The 19,060-nt window shown below is 38.4% G+C and overlaps 1 protein-coding gene across 1 annotated transcript in view; it reads left to right on the top strand.

Moving 5' to 3' along the window:
* Positions 1–19,060, top strand: part of STK32B (serine/threonine kinase 32B) — a 164,378-nt gene that overhangs the window by 135,702 nt on the left and 9,616 nt on the right. The window contains exons 8-11 of the mRNA XM_048304965.1: positions 1,682–1,798; positions 2,920–3,045; positions 7,794–7,925; positions 8,667–8,731. Of these exons, the coding sequence (XP_048160922.1) occupies positions 1,682–1,798; positions 2,920–3,045; positions 7,794–7,925; positions 8,667–8,731 (440 nt within the window). The remainder of the gene's footprint in view (positions 1–1,681; positions 1,799–2,919; positions 3,046–7,793; positions 7,926–8,666; positions 8,732–19,060) is intronic.

Raw genomic sequence — 19,060 nt, 5'->3', positions numbered from 1 at the left:
GGTTTGAATTAACTAATAACAATATTTAAAATCTCTGCAAATCTCAAAAAATCAAGAGGGCAGAATGCTAATAGTCTTGAAAATAAGGTAAACTTCAGAGATTTTCCTGCGAGGAAAAAGGCATGGACAGAAATATCCTTAACAGAAAAACTTTTCATGATTCACAATTCCTTATAGTTGCTATTTTTAGAGTTAACTGCCATTTTCAACAATTGGTGTACATTCTGCCTCAATGATCCTATTGACCACATTTTTATATCAAGTTAAGTCAGCAGTAGGTTACTTCTAGGTGACAGAAAGCATGTCAAGGCTTCATTTTTAATAACTGTTTTATGGCAACATTGCCACAGGTAGGGAAAAGCATGACAGACTATTTCTAATGACAATTTTGAAACTGATAAGAAAATTACGTATTTAGAGCAGACATTTAGGTCCTGTTGAATTCATATGGACATGGTATAGCTAAATGACAACAGGCTAACTTAATGTGAATCAAAGCAAAAAGATTTAAGCCCTCCTTGAACTTATTTTTAGAACACCCCAGTGCCTTGGAATGGACTTGGTTTCATACATATGTTAAAAGTTAAATATGTGCATCAATCTTCCCAGAATAAGACTATGTCCTGGGTCTTTATGAAGAGCGACTCCAAGTCCTTAACAGATTAGATAACTAACACCTAGAAATATTCTTAAATTATAATGTTTTACCAGTACATACTAGCAAAAGTCACAGCATGATTCAGTTCTTAGTCAAGATAATGAGTGTCTGCCCTTTGCTGTTCAGGTTATGGATTAATAGGTAACTCTATTTTGTTTATGAATTACGATGCATTAATTTGCACACTGCTGCTAGGATGGCATTTAGCTGCAGATCTCATATCACATATTTATCACCTGCTGGGTACAACTTAATTCACAAACAATCCACTCTCTGTCCTTGTTTATAAAAATACACTATAATTATAACAACTTGCTTCAAACATACAAGTATGCGCACAGAAAATGACAAGAATATAAATTTATATGTAGTACCTTTGTTTCCAAATTCTGCATTTTATAAAAGATAAATCAGAGCAAACTTCATGAACAAAGCACTGCAAAGCCCGGGGCTTTTCTTCATCTGTAGAAGAATTTAGGCACTGCAAACACATGACAGCAGATCCATATAATGAGTAAATTTTGGATTTTAAACAAGGGCAAAGGAGAAGGATTGGGAGTCTTCTTTTTTACTGTGATTCTGACACAGACTTTTGTAAGCATTTTTTAGTTTCTTTATCTACTACTCAGTAAAATCAGGATGACAAAGCTCCTTTCAGCCACCTCTTTTTGATTTAGTCAGTTTAGGTTACCAGAACTGATCACTGGTACTACAACCAAAAAATAGTAAATAATCCACATTTCACATAGAATGTCCTAGGTTCAAAATTATTTATTCATCTCATTTGAACTGATACTTCCTTTCATGAGAGAAAAATTGCAAAGAAAATGCATCTATGAGTAATTATATTTATTACAACCAAAGAAAAGCATACATGCAAAGGATTAGACTCAAAATTGTTATAAGATGTTTTTGTGGTTTTGGTATTTCCAAGATAAACAATACTGAGCTCAGGAAAACGTGAATAGTCTGCACTGCTTTATCTATTCTTGCTGACTTGATTTTGTTTTAACTTTATCCCAGAGGCCCTATGAAATTCATTCAGCCACCCCCATTGATGAGATACTCAACATGTTCAAGATAGAAAGAGTTCACTACTCATCTGCATGGTGCAAGGGCATGATAGCACTACTGAAAAAGGTAAGAAAGCACAAATACCTTCTGTCCTCTGTTCTCTTCTCTTCCAGAAGCCCCTCCAATACTGGAAAAGGCATTAGACAAGCACACACATTAGGTAGTCGACATTTCAAGGATGAGAGAGCAGGCCTTATTTCTAGGCTGAGTGTGAGTGGTGCAGTATTCTTAGGTTCTTTATTCTTAGGCTTGGATTCAGGCTTTTCATGGCTTCAGAGAAGTAAAAATTTAATATTTCTTTTATTTTGGAACTGATTCACAAGTGATAGTAAAAGTTTGGGGATCAGTAATTCCTCCTCTGTGCCCTGGCCCCATTTCCCCCCAGCTGTGGATATGCAAGTGGGACAGGGAAGGAAGGACCACTCTGCCCTCTGAATTTCTGCTGCAGTTTCCAGAAAGGGAGATTAAAAATTAAAATGGCTGTATCTTTTCCTGTCCCACGTTGCTACAGTGGCAACAACAAAAGTCAAGCCACTTTGCTGTAAATGTCGCTAAGCTACAAGGGAGGGCTCTTTCTGAATGCATCCGACCCTAAAAATTGTGTTCTTCCTAAAATCCCAGGTTTTTGTTTGCTTTAATTTTCTGGCCATACTGCAAAGATAATCTGTCTATTTTAGATATTTCAGATCATCAATATTGACACTTGAACAGGAAATATTGGTGAATGTTTGAATAGAGTAATAAAAAATACATGTCTTTTGAAGCAATTAGCAATCTAGTGTTGAATAGATAAGAGAAGTGAGGTGGATAATTTTAATTGCTGCCAGGATGCTCAGTGTAACTTTATTGTCCAAAAAATTAAATACAAAATACAAATTGTTGGGTGGTGTTGCACTATGATGTTTCATTTCACTCAGACTCTTGTGTATTTGTAAACAGACTTTTGTTGCTAATGCGTTTATATACTTCATGCCTGCAGCAGCCATCTGGGGGCAATTAAATTATACCCATACCCTATGAGTTATTACTTTTAATTTTTTTTTTTAATTGGGACTTCTAGCATCTGTCAGAAGATTCCCTAGCCATTTTCTTACTTAAAAATATGTATCCTACAATTATGTGTGTGATACATTTACTCTTGCATATGGCATCCAGTCCCTTAGAAAATGCCTTGTGCTTGTTCACAGCTCCTCACTAAGGACCCAGAGTGCCGCCTTTCAAGCCTTGCAGACATCCAAAACTCTCCATACCTAGCTGATGTCAACTGGGATGCTGTTCTAGAGAAAGCTGTGACCCCGGGCTTTGTTCCTAACGTAAGTCGATATTCCAGGTGAATATGTTTGTAAATTCTGACTTTAGTTATCACTGCTATTTTACTTGTTTATGCTTGTATTTATTGCTCTTCAGCAATTTACTTTGGATTCTACTTTCATTTACTCAGTCACAGCTAAGGGAAAATTCGTCCCATTTCAATAGATCACAACAAAAACTAATTAACCTTGGTTCACTTTTCGTTCCCTTTCAAATAAAAGGAAGCTTTTTCTAGACTTTGCATTTCCGCTGTTAGAGCAAATGATTGTCAGAGTTAACTCTGAGACAAAGAAAACCAAGAAGACTGTGTGGCTGTGAAAGTCCGGCATTTAAATAACATTTGGAAAACTTTTTGACATCCCAGTATGCTGCTACTTTTTCACTTAAAAAATAGGGTTCCAAAAGGCTGACCTATTTCCTTTGTGACAGTTTCTGACAATAAAACATTCAGATGTGTGAGGGAATCTGGTGGTTTCTTTTTTACTGTAGTCTCATTTTGTTGGTGTTTTCTGGGTATTTCCATTTTCATCGTTTTCAAGTTAAATGTATTCGAAGGCCATGAATAAAAAGCAATGACTGTGGTGTTAACATGCTTCTTCACTTTTTTCAGTCATATCACACTATAATTCTTCTCCAAACAACATATTTGTAGCATACCAAGGTTTGTTTCTGTTTTGCTGGGGGTTTTTTTATGCAACTGTAAACAAAGATGACGAAGGTGGAATAGGTAGACCCTGTCTTCATCCAGGGGCGCATTAGAGTCCATCATAAACATGATGGAGACAGGATCCAATGCTTCAGAAGCTGGAGGTGAGAGACATTGCCTAACGGAGCAAAGGTAGACAGGTGGGTTGCCAAGACACTGCTGGCAGTGTTTGCTGGGCTTCTTGGCACCTGACCAGAGCCTCTCTGGAAGCAATATCCTACAGGAGAAGAAAGCTGCGGGTCGGCAAGCAGGCCTCCCTCAGGGAACTGGGGGAAAGACCAGGAATATGGCAGGTATATTACTAGCACAACAGGAGAAGGGAAAGGCACGCTCCTCTGTACAGGCACTCAGGACAATGTTCACCTGCAGGGAAATTCCTTCATTTCATTTTGTAGCTCAATCCTAGTGCAACATGAAAGTTGGAGAGGTGAATGTCATATCTGTCAGGCCAGGAGTCTTTCCCTCTTACTTCTGTGTCTAAGCTATGCCATGCCAGGAACCTCCCCTCCACTCCTTCAGGTTTCTGCCCTAAGCAAAGCACTGCAGAACAAAGCTCCTTCCTGGCCTGGTGGACTGTAAACTCCGTTCTCCTGGTGGTGTGGATCTGCAAGATGAGTGGAGACTGACTTTCCTCTTTTCCTTTTTTCAAGTTCAAGCTGCTCTTTGAGATACCAGAGGTGTGCACTGACTTCTCAGGCAGAACTCAACTGATTATTTAGACCTCCTACTTCCAGCTAAAAGTTTAATCCACAACTGTCAGCATGTGGAAAACTTCACAACACAGTACCTTAAAAGGGAGATCCATTTCCCCATATCCAAAGGTACAACATACTTGGGGATCCAAGAGAGACTCAGATTCTGCAAAGACAGCTTTTCTTTTCACATTTGGATTCACCTTATTTGTATTTTGGCAGGCATCTATAAAACTGAAGGGAAAAGCTGTATTATTTGAAGCAAAATAATATTCTACATTTAAAAGGAAATAGGAGTAAAATGTTTCATTTATCTACCCAGATTAATATGAAAGTCCCATTACAAGCTCTATCAGACTCTTTCATGAAGAGTCTGATATCAACCAGGGCTCGTTTCACCTGGTCAATCAAGTGTGTCAGGAAAAAAAGTGATGTGGGAATCAAAGTGTCTTTTCTAGCACAATATTTCTTTTTATAGAAACTTTATTGTTTCATGAGACCAAGTTTGGTCACACATTTTCCAGGAACTTTCTCTTTGTTGCACCAGCAAAATTTTCACTGATTAATTGGGGCCACACAACAAAATATTTCTTGTTTTTCAGCCTTTGATGAGAGGGTGAACTGGGGCCCTGTGACCTGTGGAGTGTTTTGAAAGTAGAGAGTTTTACAAATTTTGACAGCTTGCCATGACTGTCAGGAGCTTGTCTGCCCTCTGCAGCTAAGAGGGCACATGGAAGGCCCGTGGGAGCAATATCCCACAGGTTTGTTTCTCCCTTATAGTTTGATTCCATAAACATAGTTCTTACTTAACTAGCACATGTGTTTCTTTATGGCTTAGTTAGTTTCTTCATATTCAGCTTGGAGTCATAAATTATTAGTACGGTTTTTAAAAATAAAATTTACTTTTATTTTTAAAGCTTCAGAATTAAAGTGATCTATTTTTTAAGTAGTCACACAAATCTCAAAACTATACATTGTCAAGAAAGAAACTGATATTAATGAAACCTGAGGTAATAAATATTTATTTATTAATAAATATAAACAAACTATAAATTTCCATAAATAAAAGCCAAATACATTTTACTAAAGCTGTCTGGATAATATGCAGGAAAAGGCATCAGATATGTAAATATTATGCTCCGACTATACAGAATTCACTAGGAATAAAAACGATGGAGTGATCGCTAAACAAAATGTTTCATTGTAGGATACCACAAATTATACAAGTAATTTCTGATGTGATTTTACTGCTTGGTGGTTTTGGTTACTAAAAATATCTGTCATCCATATATGACTCATTTTAGTACTTCCACCTTGACAGTGACAATGGTGTGATTGAACTCTCAGAAGTCCCAGAAGAAAACAGGCTGCTTTTAGCATCTTCCACAACACAATTCAAATCTTTCAGAAAATTTTTTTTGGACTTCCAAAAGAAATTTAAAAAATTTTTAAAGGACTTCCTTGTATTTTAAGATTCAAAGAATCTTAAAATTTGCATCATGCATCACAAATTAACATAACATTTTTTTATGGAGAATCCAAAACATTTAAGTAATTTGTGTAATGGGTAAGGAAAATCTTAATAAAGTGGATAGAATAGAAAAAGAATAATAGACTAGAATGAAGCCCATAATTGGGAAAAGCCAGGGATTCACCAAGGACTAAAAGTACTTTCCAAACCTGATCATACTCAAGGACAAAGGAACCTGCTCAGTTGATAAGGGGCAAGTGGTGGTCATTGTTTACCTGGATTTCTCCAAGGCTTGTGATACAGTTTCCCACAGCCTCCTTTAGGAGAAATCGTGTTATGGCACAGACAAGTGATGCATATTATGGGTGGGGAGCTGGCTGGTGGGCTGCACCCAGAGGGAGGTGGAAAACAGCTCCTTTTCACCTGGCAGCCTGTCACAAGTGGGGCCCCCAGGGATCGATATTGGGTCCAACACTGTTTAATACCTTAACAAGTGATGTAGATGATGGGAAGTGTGCTCTGAGGAAGTTCCCTGATGATACCAAACTGAGTGGGGAAGTGGACACTTTGGGAGAACCTCCCTGCAGGAAGACCTGTGGAGAAGTGGGCTAACAAGAATCTTATGAAGTTCAACAAGAACAAGTGTAAGGTCTTAAACCTGGGAAGCATAATCCAGGGATGTAGCCCAGGGTGGGATCTACCCCACTGGGGAACAGCTCCAGCACCTCTGGAGGTCCAGGTGGGCACCAAGCTCAATGTGAGTGACCAGGGTGCTGCCACGGCAAAGAAAGATGATGGGATGTTGAGTTGCATCAACAAGGGCATCACCAGCAGAGGAAAAGTCACTGCCCACTCTACTCAGCACTTGACAGGCCATGCCTGAAATACTGTGTTCAGTTTTGGTCCACACTACACATAAAAGTGTGGAGAGGCTGGAGTCGGTCCAGAGAAGGGCCACAGAGATGATCAGAGGAATGGGAAACAGGCCATAAGAGGAAAGGCTGGAAGAACTGGGCTTGTAGAGCCTTGAGAAAAGAAGGATTAGGGGAGACCTTATCACCATGTCCCATTATTTAAAGGTTAGCTACAAAGATGGAGACTCCCTTTTTACAGGGAGTCACATGGAAAAGACAAGGGATATTGGGTACAAGTTACTCCTGGGAAGATTCCAGCTGGACATAAGAGCAAAGTTTTTCATAACAACAATCAGCCATTTCAATAATCTGACCATTAAAATGGTGGATTCCCCAAATCTGGACACTTTAAGATTCAGCTGGACAGGTTGCTGGGCTGTCTTGTCCAGACTGGGGACTGTGGTTTTTTCCAGAAAAGTTTGACCAGGAGATCCTTGGGATCCTTTCCAACCTGGGATTCTATAATACTGTGAATCAATTTTTTTAATATAGGCTGCTAACAAAACAGGCCTGCTCCTTCCTTTGTTCTCATGGACAGCATGTAAGTAACTGAATCCACAGTAACACTTCAGAAAATCAGATTTCAACAAAGTCTTAGAGGCACTCCCCATCTCTTTTGCACTATTACAGGTGCCATTTATGCTCTATAGCACTAACTGATATTCTCATGAAGACCTGGGACCAGATTAATCTCTCTCACTGGGGAAGCATAACTTTAGTCACTCTAGGAGTGTATCTGTTTATAACTAGGAAGTGGATCTAACTCTTTATAATTGCTATATAATATGATTTTTATCTTATCTCCCTTACTTAGAGTTTGAGCGTCACTCCAGGCCTAAAAAGACAGTTTTCATTTTACAGATGTGATTGAGGAGCTGGTTCATTATTACTGCTATTAACACTTGCCAAGCAAACTAAAAAACCACAACAATGCTTCAAAGAGTAACTTTGAATCCTTTTGTACCAGAAAGGAAGACTGAACTGTGATCCCACATTTGAACTTGAAGAAATGATTTTAGAGTCCAAGCCTCTCCATAAAAAGAAAAAGCGACTTGCCAAAAACAAATCCAAAGACGGAGCCAAGGAAACCTGCCCGCTGGTAAGATGGGGACTGTGACTGCAGTCAGTGGCATTTTGATTACACTCGAATAGGCAAACTCCATTCACTTCTATCACCTCTGAAAGTAGACTCAACCTTTCTGTCTGTCATTTCATACATTGCATAAATCATCTCCAAAGCAAGATGAAAAGCAACCATTTTTTTTCGGTCAAATAGTAACAACATGTTTAAGCTATAATAATTTTTAAGGTTATCACAGATGCTCATTTAAAGTATGAAAAAGTGTTTCCAGTTGCCAAAAACACTTCCCACACATGGACAAATAGTTACAAAAAGTATTTATTCAGTACTACTACCAAAAATGAGAAGTATGCAGTGAAAAGGCTTTTTATTTACTCTTGACTAATGTGTCCCATGTAGAAAGATGCATTGTATGAATAGTCAAGAGTACTGAGAAAATTAATAACAATTTCCAGACTTGAATTATCATTTCAGTGAGGTTTTATAAATTATGTTGCTACTCCTAATGATTTTGTATGTTCGTGCAAGCTGTTCTTCGTACAGCTATCAGATGTAAAAATCCTCAGGAATTCTTTATGGGGTACTTCTTCCAAAAGAATGAGATTGATTGTGCTATCACAGCCCAATTTAAGAGTCTTCAAAATACTCGTGATAGTATTCATTCGTAAGCCTTTTTGTTAGGTGTTGTTTGTGTTTGTGTGATTTTTGTCTATGATTTCTCATCTTTTTTAATCAACCTATTCATGCTGTTTTTTAAAGAACGTACACCTGCAGCAGTGCTTGGAAACCGTTAGGAAAGAATTCATCATATTCAACAGAGAGAAGTAAGTGCATTTCTTAATGCCTCTTTAGCACTCACTACTAAAATTAAATTGAGAACTATTTTTTTTTCTCACAGTATAAGGGAAAGTGATTAATGATCACAGCAGCAGAGCCTAAAAGACTGGATTTCCATTGATTTCTTCCCCTACAGTCTCTGGTGGGATGGTTTTGTAGTGCTTGCTTCTCTGCAACCAAGCAGAAGACCTTGTGATGAAAGTATGTTAGAAATATAAGGTAAATGTTACTGAACTCCCCAGAGAAAATGCCAGTAATTAAGCAGAGGAATACAATACAAGGTACTGCTTTTTCACAACTCAAACAAATCCAAGGGAAGTCATAACTCATGAAATTTTAATGATACGAGCTGCACTGTTCTGACTTGGAAACACTGTTCATACTTCCCCACTATTGGGGAAAAGAAAAAGTGTATTTCAACATTACCTATTTCAACAAAGCTAAGTATTACACCTATACCAGACACGAAGCAAGAGCTTGTAATCTGAGGGTTAGTCAGAAGCACAAGACTGATTCCCAAGGATATCAATAATCTTCCTGGTTCAATTAATGCACTGCATTTTTCATAATTTACTGCCTTTGAGTTGCAGTCATTATGAACCCATTTGTATTAGCAGATACACCTCATAACAGTGGAGTTGTTTGTGTCTTTGGTCAAATTATTGCATTTCATTCAAGTATATTCCATGTTTTTATTTGGCCTAACTCTATATGCAAGCCTTTCTAATAGAGTTGTGAGATGTTAAAAATTAATTTAAAAGTTGTGACTATTTTAATTAATGCATACAATGCAGGTAATTACTGTCTCTGTAATTAAAACTGGGAAAGGAATTGTCGGCTTTGTACAGTTCACACAATAGCACAAAGGAAATTATGCCATGACATACCCTTCTTCCTGTTACAATCTGTGGGACATTTCTATGATTGATACTGATGCTCACAGAAACTACAAGGTCTTAGAAAGAAAAAGAAGGTCCAGCAGATTCTTCATGTTATTTTGCATGATCTCTAGCACAAGAAAGCCTTTTGTTTCTGTAAAAACCATAAAGAAGAGAAGCCAGACCAAGTCAGCCCATAGAAGGTTTTCAGAAACGTCTTGGTGGATTCTCTGAATCAGTTGAACCAGTGAATGCTTGAACTTTGAATTTAACCCACAAAAATAAAATTATTAAGATCATAATGACAAGATTAGAAAAATTTTACATTTATTAATCAATTTAATGAGTTTTTTAGAAGCTATTCACACAAGTAATTAATTTCCAGATATTACTACTATTGTTATTATACCACCTACTCTAGAGTCATACATCAAGAAGTTCCAATATGCAGCAATTTTTGAAAGTTAAAACCCCAGATTTTGTAAGACACTCAAAATTTCATTGGTGTGTTCACTACCTTGAACAATTTCTCGTCATGATTTTACTGTGTTATTCTTAAATCATTTTATGCATAGGAAATTTTTTTCATTTGTTTCATATTGCACAACTACAGTAGCAACACAAGCTATAAAGAACTCTGAGAGGCTGATGAGAGATCAAGAGGTTTAAATTGAGTACCAGTAAAATGGAAGCAAAAGGTAAACCACATGCACTTCAATCAAAAAAAGCATGTGTTTTGGTCATTGCTTGGCTGGCTTTGACAAGGTAATGGAAAAATATTTAGTATAGACCTACAACAGATCCTGCATTGTCTAAGGCCAGATCACAATAATTTCTCATTTAAATTGCATTATAGCTTCAGAAGGACATGGAGAGACTTCTGTAATACTTTCCAAAGACAAAAATGTTAAGACTGGGGGGAAGCAGAGGTCAAATGTTTGAAGTGCAAAGTGAATTCAGGTTAATGAGAACAAAATAGGAGCAATGGCAGGCACAGATGCCATCATACCAGAAGAAGCTACACAGTATACACCAGAGGAACTCAGGGTGGGTTTCCTTAGACCTTCTGTGCCCTCAAGACTGGATGTACAGGCTGAGGCTGTGCTTACATGGATTTCCAAAGCCACATGGCCCATCAAGTTCTTAGGAACAGCTGCAGATGCTGAAAGATGTGAACTGTTTGTTCCCACAAACACAATACCTATTAATATGTGATTGTATCATTAGGTTAGGTGTCAACCCCAAACAGGGCTTTAAATCAGTCTCAGATTAAAGCAGCCAGATGTTTTGGTATTCTTCCATGTTCCTCTGCGTAGTAACTGTTGAAACTGTCTGCATATTTCTATAGATATTCATTATATTCAGCAACAAAAATCTACATTTTATTGTGACCTAAGCCTTCTGCTCAGTTTACTTCAGTGTCACAGAACACCACAAAAATCCCAATAAAGGATGAAAAAAAAATAGCATGTCTTTCAAGGGAAAAAATGAGACTCTCTAAACTACAAGGATTCAAGGAAAATTTCAGATGCTTCTATCTGAGCAACACAAAGTCAGGTAGTAATATGTAGTTAACTGTGTGATGTTAAACCATCCCAGTTCCACAATATCTTGCAATCCAATACTTGTAAAATATCTGGTATGAAAAGCAGAGTCTGATTTTATTGAATGCCTTGCTGGTAGTTGTACACTGTGCCTCTTTTCCACTGTGTGTCTTTCATCCTGCAACAGACACTGCAAATCTTGCAATATGTCATACTTGCTTTCTTGTCAAGAAGCTCAGGAGACTATCAGACACTCTTATATTGCAGGCAAGAGGAGCAGGGGGAATTAGACAAAAGGCTCACTATGATAAAAATAATTTAAACATAGTGGAAGAGACTGAAGTACGTTAATAGTTTCAGTTAACGGAGACAAAGAATGTGCACATTTTCTGTATTCCATTGCTTTCTGTATTTAAGTAATGGAAAACTGGTATTTGTAGGAATGCTTTAAGCAACGGCTTCCTTGACAAAGACATGATGTTAGTGATTGCCAGCAGTGGGTAAAAAAAGTTAGAAATGCATCCCTTACCCACTCCTGATCACGTGGCATCTTCTGTTGAATATTTCAGTGGGCGTGAGCTGCAAATTAAAATGCGTATGGGTGGGTGTGGGTGGGTGTGGGTGTCTTTTGATATGACATGGGGGTATGGCATCTGTCCACAGTGATGTTATCTTCCAGTACCTTCAAGACAGGGGCACTCACTGCACTGATGCAAAGTAAAACAACATAGGAAAATCCTTTTGCAGGACTTGTTTTCTATTCTTAAAAGTGTCAATGCAGTCTCTTAGTTTTGAACACATAAACAAAATAAACTCTGATATACAAATGGTCCACACACTGATTAGCTGGCAAGTATGATCTGAAGTAGGTTTCAGGGATCTGTTTGGCTCCTTTTGGTGGAAAAATAATTATTTTTTGGTTTTAATTCCTTTTCTGTATGTAGATATTTTATTATATCCAGAAATGCAGCACCAAACATTCTGCAGTATCTTAATGTGTATTCCCATAGACTTGCCAGCAATTTTTCAAGAATTTGATCTCATTTACAAGCTGTAGGCTACAATTTCAAATTTTCTTTTTTTAATTTTGTGTGTGTGTCTGTGGTGGAGGAGATTGTACAGATAAATCCACACTGTGTTCTTGTAGCTTTATTGAAAAGATGAGCACAGATTATTTTGCTATTTTTGTGCTGTAATCACTAAACAGATCTTCACATACAACTACATCTCTTTATGAATACCTAAAACCTGAAATGACCAGAAATTAAGAAATAGACCCAATACTTGCTTGTAGTGAAATCATATTTCTTACCCCTTATGGTTCCTGAGCCTCTTCTTCACCCTGAAAAATTGTCTCTGTCCTAAGATACTGATACACCTTATTCCTCTTCTCAGTATTTGTTCAATGCTTCCACACTAAAAAAAATCTGCCACAAATTGAAGCACATTGCTCTGTCTTTTCCTGCTATCATTCCTACCTTTTGAGCATATCTAGCTCTCTTATAAATGATCCTGAACAGCTCGAGGTGAACAGACAGCTCTCTGTTCCCAGAATAAATAGCAATACTTGAGGGAGCATATTTTAAGCATATTAAGATGCTTAAAATCACGTTGTCTGATTTTTTCCATATCATAGGTGAAAAGCTTACTTAATATTCTCTGCATTTTTTATAGGATCAAATTTATTATCTCTCTCTTTTTAGTTCTTTTTCTTTTCTTTTAATTGTCTTTTCAGATTCAAATCCAGAGTCCCTGAGTACTCTCTTTCATTTTATTTTGATTGAAATTGAATATTCATAATGATTTGCAGTATACTTCATTGAATGTACTTTTCTAATATGTATTTTACATCACTTTGGTATCTCTGGAGATCTTTATATTATCATAATCCTTATAATAGCTGAATCCTTTTTGGATGAAGCTGCATTCCTTTTCTTGCCCCTTCTGCTGACCTTAATTCAGTTTAGATCCATTTCTTTCTGAGCATTTCAAGTGGTTGCACAGCTTTTCACTGAAGCTTTCTTCTCCCTTTTGAAATGGATATGTCTGCTTTTGGAGATTGCTCTCGCAATTAGAAAGATGTTTTTCTGAATGGGATTGAACCTGATTTGTGTTTGGGCAGTAATAACTGTTGCTTGCTCACATGAGCCCTTTCACTTCTGCCTTTGATTCCTGCTCACTGTTGCTGGTTTAGAATTGCCAATCCAAATGTCACTCTCTTCCTAGTGAGCCAAGCTGCCTAAAAGTTTGAGTGTAGCAGGTCCAAACTGGTAATTTTTCTACAGATATACCTTCAAATTCACTTTTTTTTGAGAAAGGAGTGGTCAGAAAAATGCCATTGTTTCAATGACATGTTCCTTTCACAGTTTCATGGAGGGAAAAAACCCACAAAGGCTAATGAGTACCTGGAACCTCATTTTAAAAGTCTTCCAGGAAAAATGGTCAAAGTTTTCCCAAGCAAGTAATGATACCATTATAATGGCTACACTTGACCATCCAACTTTGGGAATGAAAGTTTGTATGGGGGTGCATATGTCAGGGCATTCTCCATGTTGAAATGTGGTCCTGGAAAGGTCAGGATAACATGCACATCCTCAGCAGTGGAGGCCAGAAATTAGTTTTTACTCACAGAAAACTAAACAGAAATACACCTCATTAAAACTAATTGGAAGTCAATTCAGAGGAAAGAGGAGTCTTCATTTATACATCTCAGACTTTGGAGGGGAAGCACAACTGTATAATTCTGAGTACCAAATATTTTAATTTTTTGAACAGGTTACATGGGACAAATCATATCTGTGATAAATAAAGGCTGCATAACAGGTCATGACTGTTCCATTGCCATAGGGGACTACCTCCATGATTTCTCTTCATCTCTCTTTGTGTCCCACACTAACATAAATTTTCACTTATTATGAGTCACCATTATGAGTCGTGAAGACTGAAATCCTTGTCCTGTTTTAAGAAAGCAATTTGGAGCCAGTTGATGAAGCAATGCAGAAACAAGCCAGTAATGAGATAACATTATTACTGCCAGTCCCTCTGATGTCCATGTATCTGTTGAATATATTCATAAATGAGTTGGGAAGGGAGGTGAATGGTGAGGGAACAAAGTTCACTTATGATACCAGAGTAGTCACGACTAAATCTGACTGCAAAGAGCTGCAATAGATAATGATAGCCATGGTTCTGAGTTGCAGGGTAAGAAAATGGCAGCTCAAAGTCAGTACTGATAAATGCAAATACATTAGGAAGAAGAAAATCTAAACTTTACCTTTAGGATAATAGACTCAAAATTAACTCCAGTTATGAAGGACAGAGAGTTTGAAAAAACTGTGGATAGCACAATGCTAAGCAGAAGACTAAAAGGTGCTGATATGTTAAAACCTGAAAAAACAGCTACAGATAAATATATGTTCATATACATAAACTTGCATCTTTCATTCCGTGTACAGTTCTGCTTTCATATCTCAAAAAAGTTACAAAGGACTTAGAAAGGTTTCAAGAAAAACAGGATTGGCCAGGGGGGTGACATGGGTCATGTAGAAGGATTTAATAGACTTGAACTAATTTAAACTCCGAGAAGAGGCAACTGAAAAGACAGGAACTGGATAAATAATAACATGTTCTGAAACTTATTGAGAAGATGACTAAGCAATGATTATTCACTCTTTGTGGTAACCCAAGGTCACAAAGTTATCAGTCTGCAGGTTTAAAAGAAAACAAAGCATGCTTTTTTGTGAATTGCAGCATGTTGCTGAGTGGTGCTTTGGATGTTAAACATACAAAAAGATTTTAAAAAGGATTAGAGAAATTCATGGGAAAAGATCCATCAAGGTCCTTGAGATGTGAGGCCTCTGATGCAGTTATTGGTTCTGGAAACCTGGAAATGTCAGAAGTGAGGGGGATATGTCACAGCAGACATTTGTCTCCATTCAGCTCATTCTTCGACAACATGCACTAGTGTCTGAAATGGGCCACTATGAGAGAGGGGAATCTCTGTTAGGTAGAATGGCTGGGTTTGTGCATTTATGGCTTCTCACAGATTACAAGGTCTCCATTTTCATATACCCTTCATAATAGCACATATCTGTGTATGTATGCATACATGCAAGTATGTGTGTGTGTATATATATCTATCTGTATCTATCTATATCTTTATCTATTTATCTATATATATATCTACTATTGGAAATAGGAAAAGAAATGCAGACTTAGGTCAGTAAAAGATTTAGGTAAGATTCAGACTGTCCATTGCTGTGTTCCAGGACACATCCCCCATCCCCTGGGAAGACCTCCCATGTGGAGGTAATTTTCCTGTGTCCCACCTGGGGCACAATACATGCTTCTGCTGTGGGTGCACCTTAGTGACTAACCTGAATGATGTTCAGTAGAGTGGCTTCTGGGGATCCCTGTGTTAGGCAGCACCTTTCCCACACATTGTGCAGGGAGATTTGGTGATTAACCGAAGGCTGCAAGTTATGCTGTGCAACCACAGGTGAACTCCTGGCTCAGCCTCCTTTTGTGGGGTCCACCTTCAGGGGAGGAAGGAGCTCCACAGTTAATCAGACTTCATGTGAAGCTAAGTTTTGGACTGGAGCAGAGAAATCTTGCATAAGAAATAGGTGGAGAGAGATGAGCCTGCAGAGAGGTGAGTGCAGGCTGTGGCTGCTCCCTGGCAACTCACAGCCTTTAATTCCTGGAAGTCTGGTGCTGTGAGAAGGGTAGGGCTGAACCTGCCTACTCCCAGATGCATATGCCAGCCTGAGAATGTTTATTGTCAGGTCTAAATAATTAGGCAGAGCCAGACTGACTTTAGTGGTGTGTTGACCCTGTCTCGATGCCAGATGCCCACCAAAGTCACTGTATCACAGCTCTCCTCAGCTGGGCTGGGGAAAGAAAATACAACAAAAGGTTCATGGGTTGAGGAAAGGACAGGGAGAGAGAGATCACTCACCAGTTACTGTCATGGGCAAAATTTGCTCAGCTTGGGGAAGATTAATTTAATTTATTGCCAATAAATAAAAGACCAGGATAGTAAGAAATAAACCGCAAATCTTAAAAACATCTTCCCTCCACCCCTCCCTTCTTCCTGGGCTCAACTTCACTCCCAAATCCTCTACCTCCTCCATGACAGGGGCACATGGGGATGGGGAATGCAGTTAGTTCATTACATGTCTCTGCTGCTGCTTCCTCCTCACACTCTTCTCCTGCTCCAATGTGAGTTTCCTCACACAGGCTGCATTTCTTCATAAACTGCTACAGAGTGGGTCCCTTGACCTCCATGTGGTCTGTCCATCTGCTGGCAGCTGAACAAAAGGGTGAGCCTAACATCCTGCAGGATACACACCAAAGGCAGGCTAGGAAATTAATGCCTTTCTTGAAAATGTGTTTTGGCCCACACCGGGAAATATCTTTATTTGTGGACAGGTGCCTATGGTCTTAAAACTGGATACTGGCTAACTAGAAAGAAAATCTTTTCCCTGTCATCCCAAAAAGTCTAAAACCCAGTATATTATTGGGAAAATTCATAACTGCTTTCCTGTTCCCTGTAGATGTGGATCTGCAAAGATACTTAAACTAGAAAAACTTGTTCACATTTAAAAATGTGGCTGAACAAGACAGACATTGTTTAGGATGCACCTTGAACAGACAATAGGCCACTTCTAAGAGACACCTATTTCACTTGTCTGAACCTGGCTTTAATGTTAGTGTTAATCAGTTGGTTTAGTCACATTTTCTTAAATGACTGCACATCATTTGAAGTCTTCATTTATTTACTTCATGTCTTCACTTATTTTGCTTTATCAAATCCCAGGATAAACCTGAGATCTCAAGACAATGAATGTCAACATCCTATAGCACCCAGTACAATATTTCACTTGCCTTCTGCACACCGGTATTTCACATGTCACTCATGCTGTATGTGCACCTGAACCCATTAGGTTTGATTATAAATTGCTGGTTGATAGAAAATTATATTCACAGCCATTTACTGAGTGTAATTACTCAGCAGGAACCATCAACCTGAATCAATTATCCAAACTCTAAGAATATTTCCCTGAAGATTCTTGGAAAAGGTGGGAGTAAATGTCATGAGTGTCAGTGGTAAAAGAAGATATACGGGCTACATGGGAATACTTCCCCCAACATTTTATTTTTTACATTCAGCTGTAATAAAGCGTAACTTTTAGTTTGAAAATCATTAATTTAAATTTAAATGGAGTTAAAATACAGTTATTTGAATAATTACTTGGTAGTCTACTGAGCTATCAAAACACGTACGCCATGGTGTATTAGGAAAACAGACCTGACGTTATGACTCTTTCCATCAAAGCACTCAGTTCCAAGAGAACATGTTTGGGGTCAAAGACTGACTGAGTTAAATAGTGCTTAAACACAGAACAACTCCTACCCCACAGGCTGTACACAAGGTTTTTCAGAGATATCTGAAATAAATAGGAATTAGATGACAAAGTATTTTTCAAGTTATAGCCCAAGTCATGCAGAAAAGCCACTGCTGGCAGAGCCAGAGCCTGGATACGCTACAGGCGCGTCTGCATGGATGAGCAGGCAATTGCACCCTGTTCTCGTTGGTGATTTCATTACCCAGCTCTTGGCAGAGTTTATCAGCATGTGCTGTGTTACAGGCTGATGGGACCATTCAATTTCTGCACGCCTGAACAGTGTGGGTGCAAATTAGCTCTAATCCAGAAGTAAATTGGCTCTGATAAGCAGTGCGGTGTGTGGTGAGCTTGTAAAGCCACTAGACAGGAAGGGCCTTGAATCTGTTTCTCAAAGAGGGAAGGCATATATGTTTTTCTAGAGGTGCAACAAGCCTGTATCCCTTTAAATTAATATATTTTAAAATAATTTATTTAGTTTAAGCTCCTTTAGTACTCAGTGAGGAGAGACTTGTATCTCCCAAGATTGATCTGTGACACATATATTAGATTACTTAGACCAGAAGAAATTAATCTATGTTAGTGACTCTATTTATCCTGTAGAGAGAATCTGAACTAATCTTTCAGTTGTCTACAGTTAGCTGGCATAAAATCCATCCCACATTTGAGAGTTCAGATCATTTCTAAATGTCAGTTCCACAGGCACAGGAGTTCTGTGGTCTGACCACTCTCTCTGTGTCAGGTAATCAAGGGTATCTCATGCAGCACCAAGCATCGCTTGTGGGGCAGCTGCATTTGAGTGTATGTCCATAGCCATGGGGGCAGGAGGCCAAGAACAAGCAAGCCATAGCTGTAAACATTATCAAGGAAGTGTCAAAGACTCATGACATCCACTCTTGGCTAGTGGTTCAATGGAGTTGCTTCTTGGACCCAGGTCTCCCAAAACACACACCTGCTGTAACTCAGACAGCGGGGAGGGTTGTGTCTCATTTAAGGCTGCTCTGCACACATCGGTTCTCTACACAAACTCCAGATCAAGGGGAAATGATCTGAGTTTACAGACTAATTTTCACTTTGGAGTCTTGTGACTCAGCTTTGATGTGGCTGAGTGATGAGTGTTGTCTCTGCTTCAGCAGCTCCATAAGTCTGCCCTGGTCTGCCCCAAGCTTCCTCTGACACAGAGCAAGAGTGTGCCTTCCTTGTTTACTCAGAAATGATTAGAAAATTCATACACTTTCCAGTGATTTCTGTTTTCCTGAAAAGACTTCTGAGATCACTCTGTGCAGAGGCCAAATGAAAGAAAAGCCCACTATCAACTCTCCCATGCTTTCTGCTCCTCTGCTACATGTAAAAAAGAATTTTTAATAAACAAACCAAAAAGGACATTAGCTATATACAGCTGTCTTTTGGGACAGTTTCAATTGGCTATATAATTACTTAGTTTAATTAATAAGATGCCCACAGCTGGGATTCTTTTGAATCCGTCCTCT

The sequence above is a fragment of the Corvus hawaiiensis genome, chromosome 5 (genome assembly GCF_020740725.1).
Source record: "Corvus hawaiiensis isolate bCorHaw1 chromosome 5, bCorHaw1.pri.cur, whole genome shotgun sequence".
Classification (NCBI taxonomy): domain Eukaryota; kingdom Metazoa; phylum Chordata; class Aves; order Passeriformes; family Corvidae; genus Corvus; species Corvus hawaiiensis.
This window is presented reverse-complemented; position numbering and strand designations above follow the sequence as displayed.